Source organism: Melitaea cinxia, chromosome 18, assembly GCF_905220565.1.
Source record: "Melitaea cinxia chromosome 18, ilMelCinx1.1, whole genome shotgun sequence".
Lineage (NCBI taxonomy): Eukaryota > Metazoa > Arthropoda > Insecta > Lepidoptera > Nymphalidae > Melitaea > Melitaea cinxia.
In genome coordinates, this window is record NC_059411.1 from 13,860,738 (window position 1) to 13,880,273 (window position 19,536).

General features: G+C 33.5%; 1 protein-coding gene across 1 annotated transcript; it reads right to left on the minus strand.

The window, feature by feature from the left end:
- Nucleotides 1-236: 236 nt before the first annotated feature.
- LOC123662190 (protein arginine N-methyltransferase 1) lies at nt 237-5,594 on the minus strand. The gene is made up of 8 exons (XM_045597070.1): nt 5,217-5,594; nt 4,948-5,108; nt 4,645-4,809; nt 4,267-4,415; nt 3,653-3,800; nt 3,173-3,262; nt 2,433-2,582; nt 237-595 (listed from the first exon to the last, which is right to left on the minus strand). The coding sequence occupies exons 1-8, from the start codon at nt 5,278-5,280 to the stop codon at nt 452-454; spliced, it is 1,071 nt and encodes a 356-aa protein (XP_045453026.1). The 5' UTR covers nt 5,281-5,594; the 3' UTR covers nt 237-451.
- Between the last annotated feature and the right edge of the window lie 13,942 nt (nt 5,595-19,536).

A 19,536-nucleotide genomic window follows, 5' to 3' on the forward strand; every position in this document is an offset into this window, starting at 1 on the left:
GCTAATATTTATGCTAATTTTTGGAAGGGTTAGGACCTAGGCGGACATTCTGAGACCAAATAAGGGACGTCTTGAAAAAAGGCCAGGTCAAGAGTACCCTAAACTGAAGAGCATGTATGAGGGGAATAATGAAAGTGGACGAAGCGAAAGAAGTATGTAAGGATTGTAGCAAGTGGAAAGGAGTGGTCTCTGCCTACCCTTACGGGAAAGAGGCGTGATTATATGTATGTATGTAATTTTTATGCTCTAGAGTCCATTTATATTTAGGCTATGTGAAATTTTAGTACATTTTGTACTCAAATTAGAGCGGGAAAAAACCGCGGGGCACAACTAGTATATAAAAATCAAGTTAAAAACTATGCAAGTACACAGCACAAAACATTTTCATATCCGAGTAGACTTACAAACATAATATTTATTATTAACGTCATATTGTTACGGTAGTATGTTCTCAACGCATCCGATAGTGGTTTTTCTCTTGAACTTGACAGAGTTCCCCTTTGAAAGAGATTTCGACCTCGAAGTCTAAGTCGCGATTGTTTCTCGCGTTTTGACGCATCGAAAACGTTCCCATTATCTCTTCACCTTTCTTTACCTGAAAATTAAATCGAAAAATAAATTTCAATATATCTATAACATACTATTACACGCACGTTCGTCTGTTACTAAAGCAATTTAATGCTTGTGTTAAACGCAACAGCTAAATGAATACTATTAATTATATACGCTTCAACCTGTAATATCCCAGTACTGGGCATAGGCCTCTTTCTCCATGTAGGAGAAGGATCAGAGCTTAATCCACCACGCTGCTCCAATGTGGGTTGGCGGATATATTACCTACTATGAGTAACGATCGCTATCAGGTGTACATGATAACAACCGGGACCGACAGCTTAACGTGCTCTCCGAGGCACGGTGGGGAGACCCACAAGGACTGCACAAACACCCAGACCACGGCAAACACCTGTATGGCCAATACAAATGTCTATCATGTGCGGGGATCGAACCCGCAACCGCCAGCACAACAGGTACAATCCATGGCTGTGACCGTTGCGCCAACGCGGCGTCGCATTAATTATATGCTTACGTTTAATTAATAGCATTCAGTGAAGCGATACGCTTACGCTTCAGCCTGTAATATCACACAGATGGGCATGGGCCACTTTCCCCATGTGGGAGAAGGATCAGAGTTTAATCCACTATGCTGCTCATTAATTGGCTTAAACTTATTTTTTGTATAGAAGTACCTAGAGATATTCTAGATATTTTCTTTTAATTTATTTTTAACCGACTTCAAAAAAGGAGGAGGTTACTCAATTCAACTGTATACATATTTATTTATGTATGTTCGGGGATAGCTTCATTTTCTGGACCGTTTTTGATAATTCTTTTTTTGTTGGAAAGTAGATATCCCAGGTGTGGTACCATGATAAGGAGACCAGGATCTGATGATAGAAACCCAGAGAAAGAGCTTTTTACTGGGTGTACCGATTTTGATGATTTTTAATTTAATCGAAAGCCGATGTTTATCATGTGATCACATTTATATTTCATCGAGATCTGATTACAACTTTTGAAGTTATCTTTGATAATGCGTATTTACTTGACTATTTTTTCGTCTACCTACGTTGTATTACTTGTCGATATAATTGAAGTCGGTTTTTTTCGTATAACACAATTATCTTAATCAACTTTCTTTACAATAGTACTGACCTGCCTGTACACTGTACAGGACAAGTCTCTATTATAAATAAAAGAATAATACAACAACTATAGTTTTTAAACAAATTAAATAATTATGTATACTTGATAAGACCACCAGTTGTAGGAGGTATTTTTTATTGTATCATTAATTGCAAGCATCTTTTTTATGTACAATAAAAAGTAAATTATTAATTATTATTAATAATTAGCTAAAAATGGTGTGGTTACAGCAACAAAGAATATAGCCACCCCTCTCTGCCCGTGGGTATCGTAAAAGGCGACTGAGGAATAACACAGTTCCACTACCACCTTAGAACTTAAAAAGACGGGATAACCATCCAACTGCTGGCTTTCAAATATACAGGCTGATGACGGGCAGCAGCGTCTTCGGTGCGACTAAACCAGCTCTACGGTCACCAACCCGCCTGCCCAGCGTGGTGACTATGAGCAAAACACATGGGTTCACGCCATTCTTAGCGCGAACTTAGGGAGGCTTATGTCCAGCAGTGGACCGCGATAGGCTGAAGTGAATTAGCTAAAATGCGTTAGAGCTAAGATGACTTGTTGAAAACAAAATTATGAAACAAAACTGCTCAAATTCTGGAGCAGCTCGACTCAGGCAAACGCACTTGCATTGGTTCTAATGTTGCAGGCGTAAATACAGTATTTACTTAGCTTCTGGTGAGCAGTACGCTTGTTTGCCTACAACATACTACGTGAGGACTTACCGTCATATACTCATCAAAGTAGAAGACGGTCTGTTTCCAGTGCGTGTAGGGAGCCTCAGGGGCAGTACTGAAGCCGAGCCTCTTGTGAGACTTCGTGAACTCCACATTGAAGAATGTCACCAACGCTTGGATGAAGTCATTGCGACGTACCTTTAAGAAAACATACATATTTAACATCCCTACTAATATTATAAATGTGAATGTAAGTTTGTTTGTTACGCTTTCACCCAAAAACTACTCAACCGATCATCATGAAACTTTGTACACATATTCTGGGAGGTATTAGAAGTAGCATAGGATACATTATATAAAAAAAAAAAAAAATCGAGCGAAGCCGCGTGTAATAGCTATTATTATCATATAATACATATTCATTATTAATAAAAAATTCATTTGTTTTTATTGTGAAAAAATTGATATATTAATAAGAATTATTATTATATAAGAAAACGACAGTTAAAGGTAGAATGTAGTTTGCTTCACATTTCATATTCACATTCAACTTTACATTTTTGCGTTTATTTAGTTACGTTTGATCAATTCTAATTTCTAAAAATTGAAAAAGAATAATATATTTGTTTTATTTTAATGCTGAAAATTCATTTAAGATTTTTTTACTATTAAGAAGTAAGTTTAAGCTTCTCATTAAGATATAATAACAATTATTCAATTTAAAAAAAAAACTTGTATAAAAATCATACTATAAAATAAAGAATGCAAAAACTCAACAATGAACTTACTTGAAGGTGGAACTTTGACTCAAAGTTCAGATCTTCTTTCTTGACTGTGTACAAATCGATTTCTTTTAATAGGCAAGAATTCGTAACAACCTGTAACAAAAAATTCATATTTAAAAAATTTTACTGACAAAAAAAATGGACCAACAGACCAATTTTCCATAAAGCATCTTTAGTGACGTAAAAGTCATCAACATAAACCTATACCAAATTGCAAAAATAAGTAAAGTACATGTTATATATGTATATACTAGGATCTTAGTAGTAATTAAGCCCAATAAAGGTAGACACTGGACCACAAAGTTACTGTAACACACCTCGGACGAGAAAATCATACAAAAGGATATTCAATTCAGAATAATTTAATTTAATAAATTTTAATACAGATACTAACTTTAGAGACGAAACTTACAACTGATACATATATAACAAAATCTCATGCATTTCATGAAACAGATATGCTGTTTTCCTGTGTCTAATTACCTGTTTGGCGTCAACAACATCAACAAGAGGCTCAGAAATTGCCACCTTTCTTATGGACGACATATCAAAACCATAGACATCGTCCCACCAGTTAATCTTCTCGTCCTTGTACTGACGATCTTCGATACCACAAATGAATAATGTGCATCTAAAACAAACGTAAATGATACCTAATTTATTATTGAATGTTTATATGGATTCTCAGTATAAATAGTCTATAGACAAAAATATATAAAATCTACATTGCTTTGCTGATTGTACAAACATGAAATATACATTTAAGCCTTAAATCATTATAGACATATTCATTTTACTAATCGAGGGTGCAATACTGCTAAAATATTAGAAATCACAGTATCTATTGCAGTATCATGTGGGTTTTTTTTTTTACTAAGGTGGTAAACAAGCATATTACGGACCCTACTGCCAATACACATCACTTCTTGAAAGCAGTATTATTTAGTTGTGATCTTCTGTATGGTCGAGGTACTTCTCCAGTCAGGTTGCTCCAGATTTTGAATAGGATATATCCTGCGGTGTCTTACCTCAGTTGAGGTATGAGCATGTATTTAAAGTCACATGCAACAGTTAATTGGCATATATATTCAACTCACCTATCAGGGAACAGCATACCGTCGGGCTTGAGCCACTTGTCACGAGCGTACAAAACCGTATCCAGCATACTCTCATAGAACAGGCAATAACCCATCCACTCTGATATTATAATGTCTACTTTGTCTACTGGCAGTTCTACCTCTTCTACCTACAACCATCGATAAAATATACATTTTTGTGACATATCCAATTACAATAAGTTTACCATAAAATATGTTCACATAAAGGAGAAAGCCTTTAATCTTCAAATTCAAAGTCATCAAATTATCAATCTCTATGCTGTTTTTAGGCATGAAGTCTTTTTATCACAATTTTTTTTACATGTAATACAATTTTAGTTTTATTTATATGTACAAACAATTTTCAATAAGTCTTACCTTTCCCTTGACAATTTCTATGATATCATGAAGTCTATTAGCCTCAACGATTTTACGAGCATAGTCGACTATGTTGGAACACTCCACAGCTATGACCTTCGCTGCACCGGCCTTGGCAGCAAACATTGACAGAATTCCTGTGCCACAGCCAATATCTAAGACCGTCTACAAAAATAGTTATAATTTAAAATCGTAATTTTACTGAAATACCGAGCCTTTTATACTCAACGTTTGTGAGACTTATTTTTCTTTATTCAATCGAATTACTACTTATCATGTGGTTTATGATTTATAATTTCTTACTTTTCCTTTGAAGAGATGCTTATTATGATACATCGCATTTCTGTATGTGAGTGTACGGACTTCATCTTTTAACATTTCTTCGTGGATACCAAAATGTGCGTACGAGTCGAAATAATAGTCACGCGAAGTCATTTCTTCTGCAGTAACGTTTTTATCAGGACCTACGAGGCGTAAATTAAGAACTTGAGCAAAAAAAACTAGAAACAAAGAAGCACGTTTTTACCGCATCGAGTACCGGCGTCACTTGTGAAAATTCCACAAAAACTCACCATTCTCCGTCGCTGGCGTCGACGTTGCTGAAGTGCTTTCTTGGGCTACATCCATGCTTTCCATTTTTAACTAATATGTACAATTAAAACACAAATGGAAAACAATGTAAATCGTATAATTATAACCTTATAACTTATAAAGTACGCCAAATCGATCTGTCACACAGACAATTCCTAACGAGTATTCCTACTTCAGGTAACTGGTTTTTATGCCTTACAATTACTTAACTAAAGTAATTAATAAGTTTATTAAGTAAATATCACAATACATAAGCTAAATCTCTTAAAAGAGGTAGTACAAAGAATAATTGGAATCCTCTTTGAAAACGGTCTAAATGCTCATTTAGAATTGAATGATAGCACAGAGTATACAGTAATCAGAATCTAAAAGCGGAAAATGCTTGATAGGGATGTAATTATCGAAAAAAGTAATTAATCGATGAGTTGTATAGTAATTGATAGTTGTACATATTATACTAATACTAACGTTACATCGAACGTGCCCGTTGCATGATTTCGACTATCAATGTTTTTTATATTATTATTTGTTTAATTGATTTTTTATTTTTAAAAATTCAAATAAATTTACTCTCATAAGTTGGCGCAACAAAAACCAAATCTAAGTTTTACTATCGATAGCTTTTTTTTATTATTCGTTCGATTACTTTAATTATTTGTTTGAACGTTTCTAACTTTTATTTCATTTTTTTTTTTTAGAAATAATTCACTAATTTTACATTACGAGTGGTCGCCCAGAAGTTTTGACCAGAATTAAAAAATTTAAGTAAACCGAAAAAATGAATATAAAAAACCTTAATTAAAAATATTCCATTTTACTATATACTTTGACAATCAACAAATGAGTATAATATTTGTGTGTCTGTGTCAAATACATGGTAGCATTTGTGAAGTCTTTTTTATTGATTTAATATATTTTTACGCATAATTAAAATAAAAAATATATATATATATATATATATATATAAGCATTCTGCACTCCTTCATTATATAAACTATAAGTGTACGAATTTTTTTAGTCATCCATCCGCGCAATTTTCGTAAAAAGATGTGCAAAGTTTTTGCTTCACGCATTAATATATAGATAAGCACGCATGTGCTGTTTGGTCGTATTGGTTAGGTTACACGGGCTATTTACAACACAAGCACGATTTAAAATTTCAAAAATTGATAATTAACAATGTTTATCGCAGGCTCAGATCAAGTAAAAAAAGGTAGATAATGCGCGGCCTTTGTTGTTACTGAAGCCACAAAACTCGGCTCCTTCAAGTAAACACACGCGCTCACGCACACATATGCATCAAACTACGCTCATTTTCGTCAGTATCTCACGGGGCCTCGTACAGTAACTTTGCCTATAAAATGCCGTTCTTTTGTAATTAAATGGTGCAAAAACAATACCAAAGTGAACAAAAAGTCTGAAGAAATATCGTTTCACACGTAAGTACATACAAAACTTTATATTTTTTGTTATTCCAAAATAATATTGAGGTTATTCGGAACTTATTATTTCCATGTCCCGAAATGACGTACCAAGGGAGTGTTACCAGTAATTCTTATTTCCATTAGCCCAAAAGGCGGGTAAGTAAATTGTAGGCAATCATAGAAAAATAATTAAGTAGAAAGTGGACATCATTATTGTGTTTTTTAATATCGTGTGATTTTATGTTTTACCTAAATTGAAGTCAAGCTAAATATGAATTTTTAACTCGTTTGTGTCTGTTTAAATTTGTGAATTAACTACTTATATTTTACTACTAAATATCATGATTTTAGGTTTCCAACGAATGTTTTAATAGATGAATAGGTTTTTTTTATTTTTATATATCACTAGGTCGGCAAACAAGCGTACGGCTGACCTGATGGTAAGCGATTACCGTAGCTTATAGTCGCCTGCAACACCAGAAGCATCGCAAGCGCGTTGCCGACCGAATCCCCAATCCCCCCAGGAGCTCTGGTCACCTTACTCACCAACAGGAACACAATACTGCTTGAAAACAGTATTATTTAGCTGTGATCTTCTGTAAGGTCGAGGTACTACCCCAGCCGGGCTGCTCCATATTTTGAGCAGGAAATTCCTGCTGTGCCCTACCTCAGGTAGCTGCTGTACGATTGAGCCGAAATGAACTACAACGACAGCCATCCTCATCTAGTGTGGTTCGTTCTAACCATTTTGATAAAGCTGACATGTATGGTACAAAACGTGGACTTCACAGAGTTCCATCACGTACATACTACTACTTACTACTACGTATTTTAATGTTGTACTTTTTGTTCTAGGACCTACCGGATGAGTCTAAAATCAGTCGTTAACCAAGATTCAATCTTTGATACACCTAGAAAAAATAAACTAAGAGAAAAGTTAAAAAAACAGGAACTTTATTTAAAAAAAAAATGTTAAAAAAAATTAAATCATTACAGCAAAGAGTTAGATGTCTTTGAAACAGGAACTTGCCCTTCAGAGGAATCATCAATTACTTAAAAACGCAATTTTCATTGATTAGACACAGATTTATACAATTCATTAAATCAAAACTTGGCTGCAATAGATTTATTTAACAATTTGAAGCAAAAAAAAGGAGTAAATATATTTAAAACGATAAACAGATTTTTATTTTTGCATACCCATTTTACCTATATTAAATTAATTGTGTTTAATCCCACTTAATAAAATTTTCAGGGACTTTTTTTAAAAACTGTCAACACTTCACTCACTCACACATATTTAAAAAAGTTCTACACTTTTTTGTTCTAAGTGCGTTATCTATTCTTTTTACTTGATCTATGATCGCAGGATAAATAGATGGCAATGAGAGGAATATTTCCTAGTGCTAGAGTCATCAAAGGTGTAAATCACAGTCTTATTAGACACCATGATATCGGGTACTTTTCTTAGGGCCTAATGCGCATAGAGCATAGGTCCATATCAGTCAGTAAATAACGTCAGTTTAACTTCAGTAGAGAAGGACATGAAAAAACAAATGGTAGTGGTAGTAATAGAAAAAGACAACGGTAACTTCGAAAAAAAATTGAAACAAAATTAAATTATTTAGTACTTTAGGCATATATATTAAAATTCTCATTCTTAATCCGTACAACCCCTTAAAAATAGAAGTTTTTTGAGCTGTTTTGCATATAAGCGTTACACAGCACAGAATAATAGTGAGTACTTTTAGATTACACTAGGATAAATCAAATAATAGTGAAGCAAAATAATGATCAACCGTATTAATATAGCAGAAAAACAAAGCGCAAAACGGCTACGATAAAATTAAACAACAACAGTGAACGAGTAAGTAAATGAGTGATTGATAAGTTTAGTCAATGAATGAAGGAAAGGTTGGGAACTTGTATTTAAAAAGTTCAGAGAATGATGTTAGATGATAGATGATGATGTTAGAGTTATAGATGATAGTTAGATGCCGCTCACATAATAATAAACGTAAGCTGTAAGTAAGAGGTTTTAAGTGGGTAATTAAATTACCCATTTAAAACTTAATTTCTTATTCGACCCAATACCTGCCAAAAAGTACTCTTTGAGTTAAAAGTATCAAATGCAAAGTATCGGTATCGAACGGATATGTATTCGATACCAAAAAGTATCGATACCTTTTCGTGTCCCTACTTTTGCGGCTTTCCAAAGTTTCCAACGGCTTTCGGTCGTTTGAAACTTTGTTTGCTTTGGTTGACTGGTTGTGTTGAATTAAACTTGTGAATTTAATAGTAGGTAATTTACTACAGAAAATTTTTAAAGTCGTGGTAAGTATGGCTGTATTATTATATTAATAATATTGTAATATGTAATTAGTATATTGAGGCTTTATGTGGATTGTAATTATCTTACAGTGTTTTTGAAATTTCTTTGTATTTTCTTTGTATTTTTTTATATTTTCTTTGTATTTTACGTAGAAAATAAAACATCACGCAAGAGAGTTCCGAACTATACCGCAGATGAAAAATCGCTAATAGCGCAGTTAGTTAAAAAAGGTCAATAATAGAATAGAAACTACCTGACGGTAAAACAGTTGTGAAGAAAAAATCTGCATAGATTTCACTTACAGAAGAATTTAATAACAATGTACATGTACACAAGGTACAACTTGCATATAAATTGTTTGGTAATATAAATACTATTTGTTCGATAATGAAGTACCGGGTGGAAAAAATCTCATGAAACATAGACAAATGCTGACCAAATTCTCATATAGGATTATGAGAGTCTATGAGATCTGATAGATTCTTAAAATTCGGTATGAGAATTTGGTCTGCATTTGTCCATGTTTTATGAGATTTTTTTTCCGTAGGGTAATACCTGTAATGTAATCTTTCTGTTTTTTTAGCGTGATACAATTAATTTAAAAAAAGCATGAGATAACTTGAAGGCCATGGCTCGCAAAACAAGAGCTGCAGAGAGGCGCAATTTAACAAAGACTGGTGGCCATCGTGGCGGAGGTGGGCCATCTAATCCCCCACATTCACCACAGCAGGGAGCCATAATAAGCATGGTTGAGGAGGAGGAGGTACAAATGGCTTTTAATAAAAATTGCATTCATTTGTTTCTGTTCTTCAGACTGCTCCAATAATAATATGTCAAGTAAAAAACCCTTTGACAGTATGGATCAGTTTCGTTAACCATTGAAAATAAGGAAACTGAAGAAATCAAAGTTTTTAGAAGATAAAATCGTATTATATATAGGTATATTTATAATCACGCCTCTTTCCCGTAACGGTAGGCAGAGACCACTTCTTTCCACTTGCTACGATCCTTACATACTTGTTTCGCTTCGTCCACTTTAATTATTCCCTTCATACACGCTCTTCTCTTGACCTGGCCTTTTTACAAGACGTCACTTATTTGGTCTCGAAACGTCCGCCTAGGTCTACCCCTTCTAACCCTTCCATTCACACTCTTCTTATACACTTTTTTCGCCAATCCGTTCTTCACTCATTCTCTCGACATGGCCAAATATAAAATCTTATTATTTTGTACTAAAACATGGTTAATATTATTTTCAAAAGAGTAACTGCAGAGTTTCTTACCGATTCTTCTCTGCAGAATCTTCATTCCGAATCGGTGGTAGCTTTACTTTTACAAAATAATAATCACATTAAAATTTTAATTTGTAAAATGACGATTCGAAAGTGCTCTTGATGCCTATTTGAATAAAGCTGTTTTTGGTTTTGATTTTGACTATGAGTGACGATCACGATCAGGTGTACATGATAAAAACCGAGACCGACGGCTTAATGTACTGTCCGAGGCACGGTGGGGAGACCCACAAGGAATAAAAGCCTGACCGGAAATAAATATTTGCTTAAACACAAATATCCACTCCGAGCGGGAATCGAACCCATGACCGTCGGTGCTTAGGCGCCGTCGACACGGTACACGCACCAATACAACAGAACGGTCGTCGTCGTTCACAGATCACCCCCGTCAAATATCGCTTATTTAAATTTTATTATATAAATAACTTCCTTAATGTATTTAATTTGCGAGACTATACCTAGCTGCTTAACTTCATATCACCTTGTATTTGCTAAAAAGCATTAATTGATTAATTTTCGACCCCTTTCGTATTATATTTTAACCTCTTAGTTGCCATATTGGCCTTGACTGCTGTCGAGCAACATGCGTCAGATAGACCAAAAAACCTTAGTCGTCAGAAAAAGTTTCACTTTCAAAACAAAACGAATTATTTAGTTCTATCCAGTCGTTTTGAAGGTATATAGACAACAATGTTAAACTCGTAAACAGACCTTTGTTAGACAAAGTACTGCTAATGAGTTCTTGCTGTTTTTAATTAAATCTTACTTCAACATAATTATGGAATGACATTAGCACTTATCAATAAGGTCATTACTCTGAGTGTCACTGATCTTCCACTGGACAAAGTCCTTCTTTGAATACCAACACCCTTCTAAAAATAAATGAGGTAATGACGTCTTGTGACTTTTTAAAGTCGTCTCAATAGACCCAGTGAGAGTATGCTGACGTCACTCTTTCCAATGCAGGGTTATATCAACGAGCGCGTTATCGACTCTAAGCTCTCTACCCCTGACTCTCCCCCAAGGCCATCGGAACAAAGCACTAATATTTAGATTGAATCTTCGGTAAGATTGCAGTTAAGCTGCTCTGATTTTAAGCAAAATATTTCTTTCTGTGTCCTACCTCAAAAATCTATTTATGTTAGCTAGTTAAAGAATACTCAAAAACAATACCGATTAAACACGCAATCGGGAAACGAAATGGAGCTCTGAGTCACTACCACTCTCGTCAACGGAAACCAACACCACAGAGATAACGCTATATTTGTATGAATATTTAATGCGACAAATATGATAACCCAGTGACAACTAGAACTACAAGGGCTACCAAACTCAGAATCTATTAGCAATATCAGATAAAAATATACGAAACTTTTTTCAACTAGATCTCTGTCCAAAAATCGGTTTTCGTAACAAAGTCGCCTATTACAACTAACGCATTTCACCGTAATGTAAATATTATAATAAACTAGCTGACTCGGCAAACGTTGTCTTGCTGCTAAACGCTATTTAAAAATAGGGGTTGGTGGTAGAAGGTTGAAAATTTAGGGTTGTATGTATTTTTTAACGCCAAATCATAATAAAATAAAAAATAAATAATTTATCTGAAAATAAAAAAATTGGGGTGGACGACCCTTAATATTTAGGGGGATGAAAAATAGATGTTGTTCGATTCTCAGACCTACCAAATATGCATACAAAATTTCATGAGAATCGGTCAAGCCGTTTCGGAGGAGTTTAACTACAAACACCGCGACACGAGAATTTTATATATTAGATTATGTAATAAACAGGAGCTCTGGCTACGTTACTCACCACGTGAACACAAAACTTCTTGAGAACAATTTTATTTGTCTGTGATCTTCTGTAAGGTTGAGATTCTTTCCCAGTCGGGCTGTTCAAGACTTCGAACACGATGTATCCTGTTCTACCTTACCTTAATAAATCATTGATCATTGATAGGCTCATGGAAAGCAGCCGTTACTGTTGCATTTAATTGAATGAGACTTATAAATCAAAAATATACTTTGCTCCTTTTCATTACTCAATATACGATTGGAGTGTAAAATATGAAGAAGAATATGTGCAATATAAACAGATGGCTTCAGCCTGTAATATCCCACTACTGGGCATAGGCCGCGTTCCCCATGTAGGAGAAGGATCAGAGCTTAATCCACCACGCTGCTCCAATGCGGGTTGGCGGATATATTCCCTACTATGAGTAACGATCGCTATCAGGCGTAGATGATAACAACCGGGACCGACGGCTTAACGTGCTCTCCGAGGCACAGTGGGGAGACCCACTAGGACTGCACAAACACCCAGACCACGGCAAACACCTGTATGGCCAATACAAATGTTTGTTATGTGCGGGGATCGAACCCGCAACCGCCAGCGCAACAGATACAATATAAACAGATGTGTCTTTCAAATTCGTATTTTTGTTATTGTAAACTAGGAAAAACGAAAATAAGCGATTTGACGTCTTTTCGTAGCTAAATATAAATATTAATAAACGCGCTGAAACATATACTACAAAATAAACAAGATTAAATAAATATAATAAAAAAGTGATTTTGATATGCGACGGTAGGGACTACAAGGACGCACGCCTAGACGAGGCGACAAATATTAGTCGATAAAAAAATGTTAATTCCGTTTGGGAATCGATCCTATGATGGTCGATATTACGCCAAAAGTTACTATCATAAAGTTTCTGTAAAGTTTGTGTAAACAAAACTTATTGTACGTCTCCTTACAATTATAGAGATAAGACTACCATATTTAGAATTTTTCTGGACCGACGATCTACATAAGATTGCCATTGGAAGCTGGATCAGGATTCCGGAAAACCGAAATATCTAGCGCGAACTTGGACGACCTATGTCCAGCAGTGGACTGCGATAGGCTGAACTGATTGACTGGCTTAAAGTTTTTCAGATATCATATATTATAACGTAGAATTTTTAATTAAATGCTTATTCCAATTATAAATAGCTATATCATCAATAAACTGGATCAACATAATTTTAACAGTTTAGTCATACAGAAACAAAACAAATAACCTACCAATAATAGCTACAATCAGAGTAACAATGTAAACTGTAATAATTTTATCAGATTCTACCTAATCGTCAATAGGTATAATTGTCAATGTTTTTAACCGACTTCCAAAAAAGGAGGAGGTTCTCAATTCGACTGTATTTTTTTTTTTTTTTTTTTTTTGTATGTATATGTATGTTACATCAGAACTTTTGACCGGGTGGACCGATTTCGACAAATTTTGTTTTAATCGAAAGGTGGTGTGTGCCAGTTGGTCCCATTTAAATTTATTTGCGATCTAACAAACACTTTTCGAGTTATATCTAATAATGTGTTTTTACTTGACGCTTTTTTCGTCGACCTACGTTGTATTATACCGCATAACTTTCTACTGGATGTATCGATTTTGATAATTCTTTTTTTGTTGGAAAGAGGATATCCCTAGTTTGGTACCGTGATAAGGAAACCAGGGTCTGATGATGGGATCCCAGAGGAATCGAGGGAAACTCTCGAAAATCCGTAATAACTTTTTACTGGGTGTACCGATTTTGATAATTTTTAATTTAGTCGAAAGCTGATGTTTATCATGTGGTGACATATAAATTTTATCGAGATCTGATAACTACTTTTTGAGTAATCTTTGATAACGCGTAGTTGCTTGACTATTTTTTCGTCGATCTACATTGTATTACTTGTCGATGTAATTGAAGTCGGTTTTTTTTTCGTTTGCGAGCAAACACAATTATTAAGCGCTTTGATCCAATTTTGGATAAGTATTAATCGAGATCGCCTCACCTTATCAATAAATACGTATATATATAAATATATCAATATATATCTTATCGACAAGCCGATATAGTAGCGTAGTAATAAAAACGATAGCAGTCTTAAAGTGGGTGTAACTGTGGAAGCACGCGTTTACTTTATTTCTACGTCGAAACATTTTTATTTCGCACAAGTTATTTTTATAATGTGCATGTGATCGGCTTTGTGATTGTGATTGATATTTTACTTGCTATTAGGTAAGTTTAGTAAATAATAATTATTTAAATTTAATAATACAATACAAAACTTTTCTCTCGTTTTCACGTGTTCTTTGTAATTTTTTTTTTTTTTTTTTGTATCAATTTTTGCGACATTTGTAAATATGGCATTGGTAAGGAAGTCCATTATTTACATGTCTGAAGTTAAATGCCTCAACTGAAGTGTTCTTATAACAATAAATTTTGCAAATAAGACCTTACCTAGTAATCAATTTATGAATATTCACTTGATAAAGAATAAAATGAACTAAATATAAATAAATAATTATTTAAAAGTAATTTGAAAGGTGGTATGTTATATTTATCTAATTAAATTATAATATTTACTATTATTTGGTGTATATCAAAACAATGTACTGTTCTACGTATCGAAATACATAAACACGAGCAAATGATATTTTCCTATACTTTCTTATCGTACATGTTTTCTTTATCCTTGAACTAAATCTTCTGCTGCTAGGAAGTCGAAAAGTGAAAATAAAGCAGGATTAGAACTGCGACCTTGTTACGTAGCCCTAATCTAAAACAGATATAATTGTATAATTTATGTAAAAATATGCATCACACTTTTTGAAGTATGTTTATTGTAGGTGTATATAAACAATTTGATTAAACATCGAAATGAGCTCTTTTCCTCGTAGGAAGAATGATAAGAGTTTGCTTTGTTTTGTTGCACTGCAGGTTGTCGTAACGGAGATAAATCTCCGAACATTTGCAGTGTTAGAAAATTCCTAATATTTTATTTCATAACAAATCTTAAATATAACACGAAAAATACAATTAGATAGATACGTATTTACGTAGAAGAAGAGAACGTACAACGTACGTAACAAGAACGTATTTAACTGATTTAACTAAACTCGAGTCGATCAAAAGACAATAGTACTGAAAGTAAAATAAAGATAGACGAAATAACAAAATTCTGTTATACTGATCGAAATATGTACCCATAACCTTTGTGGTTGAGATCTGATATTTGAGCCATCTCGATTCATCAATTTATACAACATCCCAAATTCTCAAGGCCAAGGTTATAGTAATCGAACTGTACTAATTTTAAATTTGAACGATTTGCTAAAAATATCTTGAATAAAAATTGTATAGTACTGTCTGTATGAACTGCGATAGCGAAATTTCTATTTAAATAAATTTTTACACTTCGTAATCTTAAAATTTAATCAAGACTACATTATTCTTTCTAAATCTTCCCTTTCCATTAACTTCATTAAGAAAGTGTTTTTTAAATATTTTTTGTTTTTATTGTAATAACAATCAAGCTTACAATAAAATTAATTTGAATGAAAATATTGACAACGTGTTGGCGCAACGGTCACAGCACTGATTAGTGGCAGTTGCATTGGCGGTTGCAGGTTCGATCCCCGCAAATTTTTGCCGTGGTCAGTTCTTGTGGGTCTCCCACCGTGCCCCGGAGAGCGTGTTATTGTTATTACGTATTGTTTGCTATTTTCATCAAATATTATATAAAAATTACACCAAATAGGCACCCTAAAAAAGTCAGCTGAAAAATTCCAAAGTAAATAATCGGTTATTTATTAATCTTTTTTTTCGAAAACACATTTATTTTGACTTTTCCCCTTTATTTATGGGATGGCAAACTTTATTTGCCCGGGGCGCTGAATTTTAAAATGGCGTTTACTGCATACTAGACAAGATACATATACCTACATATATCACGGCTTCATCCGTGTCTATGTTGATAATCACCGTTTCATTATTAGGAAACGTAGCATGATCTAAAATTGAGGATCGAACTTTCCACCACATCAGCCCGTTGCTATTACGACTGCGCCAACTTCTCGTCTCCAAAATATGTGGGAGTACTCTATTATTAAATAATGAACAAATGATGTATGTGAAACAGCGTGGTGGATTACGCTCCGATCCTTCTCCCGCATGGCGAAAGAGGCCTATGCCCAGTCGTGGGATGGTACAGACTGAATTTATCGAAACAAATAATAAAATATTTATAGCGGTGAAAGAGTAGGTAAGTTGAAATAACTGGTACAAACCTTGACAAACTAGTGAAAATTTTAGTTATACCCTTTCATCACTTTATACGGTAAAACAGAAATACAAATATATAGAACGCATATAATTTTATTAGATTAAATTGACATTATTCCAGGTGATGAAAATAATACTCTAAAATATTTCTGCACGAACAATTTTATAAACAAACAGTTCTAAAACAAAACACGCTAATTCGATATTACGCAGATACAAAGTATAATTGAGTCTAAAACAAAGTATCGAAAATTGCGCATTATCTGTATAGAAATATTTTTTGAAAAACTGCACCGAACTAAGCTTAAAACATAATCACAATCAACGGGAGCTAGGTTGAAAATTCTGTGTCTGGAGTCGGGAAAGCACATACAATATACAAATGTCTATATGGGTGTACAAAAATATTTGTCATCTGCTGGCAACAAAAACGCGATTGTCAAAATTTAATTTAAAAATCCGGTCTGGAAATACAGACAATACACAAAAATAAATCATCACAGCTAAATGATGCTGCCAAGCAGTGTTTTGTTCCTGTGGTGGGTAAGGTAGCCAGAGCTTCTGGGCAGGGTCGGAAGGTAGAGTCGACAACGCGTTTGCGATGCTTATGGTGTTACAAGCGTCTATAAGCTACGATAATCGTTTACCATTAGATGAGCTGTAGGCATTACCGACCTAGTTGTACAAAAAAAATAACTATCTCTATGTCATATACAAACATTTGATATAAACATGACCACAAACTGTGAACAGAATAACTCTAAAACATTTGGGTATAATACTCATCCACTCATAGAAGTTACAACAGTAGTGGATTGAATTCGCTATTATTTTTGTTCTGACTAAATATAAAGCGATGTGTTTTACTCGATCACGCCAGAAAGACGCAATGCATCTGACGAATTTTTTTACAGGGATAATAATAACATTATATCTAAAATGGCATAAGCTAAGCCGTTGTCAACACAGCACATTTCCAGGAGTCCTGACTATCTCGCTCATCATAGAAATTGCTTTGAATTTCTGTAAGATGCCTCTCCGTTCGAGTTCCTGTTTGTAGGAAAATGTTTCCCGCTATTCTCTACCATCATTTCATATTTACGCAATGTAAGACTCGCACAACAGTTAACTGTCCACATATTTACAAATTGTTATAGTACTGTACTTGACTACGCTTGATGTTTATTCACAGTCACATGTTCCATAACTAAACAAAATATACGACTCGTGACTGTTGTGTACATACTTAAAAGACAGTAAGACTCGTACGTACGAGTATATCAGCATTTGATTATGATCTCCTAGTACCTTTAGGGTCATCGAATGAAAATAAAAGCTTTAAAAAAGTTATGACCTAAAAATTAATGTTAAAAATTTAGTAGTAAATTTATTTTCTATATGAAATAACATTATATAATTGTTTTAAAATTTACGTTTAGATAACATTCTGTATTTTATGTAGAGTAGGTAGTTTAGATTTTTTTTCTTTATTTCTATAACATATTTAATAAGTAAAGTACAAAATCAGAAAACTTTTAAAACAATCGAGTCTGAAACGTTGACAAAGATTTTATTATTTATATATTGCGTGTATTTCAATAAATAAAAAGGAAATGAAACACAATCTGCCGACCATAGTAGGTCTTAGGTTGTATTCAGTACATACATGTGTATGTATTTACGACTAACTTTACGTTAAATCAAGGACATGTTTACATAACATTGCTAGAGCGTTATGTTGGTAATATGATATTCATATATTCATGCAATATTTATTAATTTATTATTATATGCACAAAGGTATAGCATTAAAAGCTATAGAAATGAAAAAAATAAATAATAAATGCCCGGTTTTCTATTTTTCATCTAATTTAAAAATCAAAATTCTGTGGAGATCGAACCCACAAACAAAAACGTTGTCCATGCACGCATATACTTACTAAATGTATTCTGTTTTTAATTGAATTGCCGCCACTCCTCCCTGTAAGTAATTACAATGATAAAATTCCACAATAACACTCCACTGTTCAATATACTTCGTACTGTTAGGAAAACCGAACTAGAGACGAACTTCATTCATCTGTTTAATGGGTGTAAATTATGTTATATTTACTTTAGTATAAAAAATAAATCGCGAACGGGTTAGCTGAATAGTTCCTGGCTTTTACCTCAATTAGTAAATAACCTACAACTTTTGGGATAAACTATCTGTGAACAGAAATAATTGACAGATACAGTTTAACGGTAAAAACTTCGTAAACTTTAATCACATGGATTGCATTATAAATCAGAGCTTTATCCAGTACTAGTACTGGATAAAGCTCTGATTTAAGCTTTCGATTTAAATAAAAATCATCAATATAAAATTTTAAATTAAAATGGTTATTTTTACTACTAAAAATATTTAAAAACCGGATATTACGCAGCAAACGTACAAGAAAGGAGGTAGTCCGGTATGGACACTTGTAATGCCGTCACGATCTACCCGCATACTTCAGTTTGGTGAACAAGACTTTCGTAGATTATCGAGCTCTGCAAAATTAAAATAAAAAATATCGTAAATATTGTTTATAAATAATTTTTGTAACAATCATCAATCGGTAAACCCAGTATTAATACGTTAAGGTTAAGATGTTTGCTTCCCTTTTTAGAAAAAAACCTCACAATTACTTCACATAAATTACATATCATTTTAAAGATAACTGCTTGCTCTACCGCCATCCACAATTAAAAAATGTATTATTGCTTTTGTTTTTGTAAATTAATTAATTATTAAAATTACATATATGACGGCTTTAATTTTGAAACAACGTACTTATCAATATGATTGACGGTCGGTAATTTTATAACTTATTTAGTGCGAATTATTCGCACAGGTATGGCTAGTATATTAATACGCTAAGGTCTTAAGAAATCCGTATCAAAGTTAAGGAAAACATTTAATCATTTAATTATTGTTATCAATACGTAAAAAAAAACTAAATTGACTTCTGTATACATTGCAAGAAAGGTCTTGTTTTATAATGACCTAACAAATTACTCTAATAACAAAAATAATAAATATCTTTCAAGTTTATTAAAACATAGATAATTCTTATCGTTCACAAAGAAGTTAGATTTGCGACGAGTACTTTTTTATATTA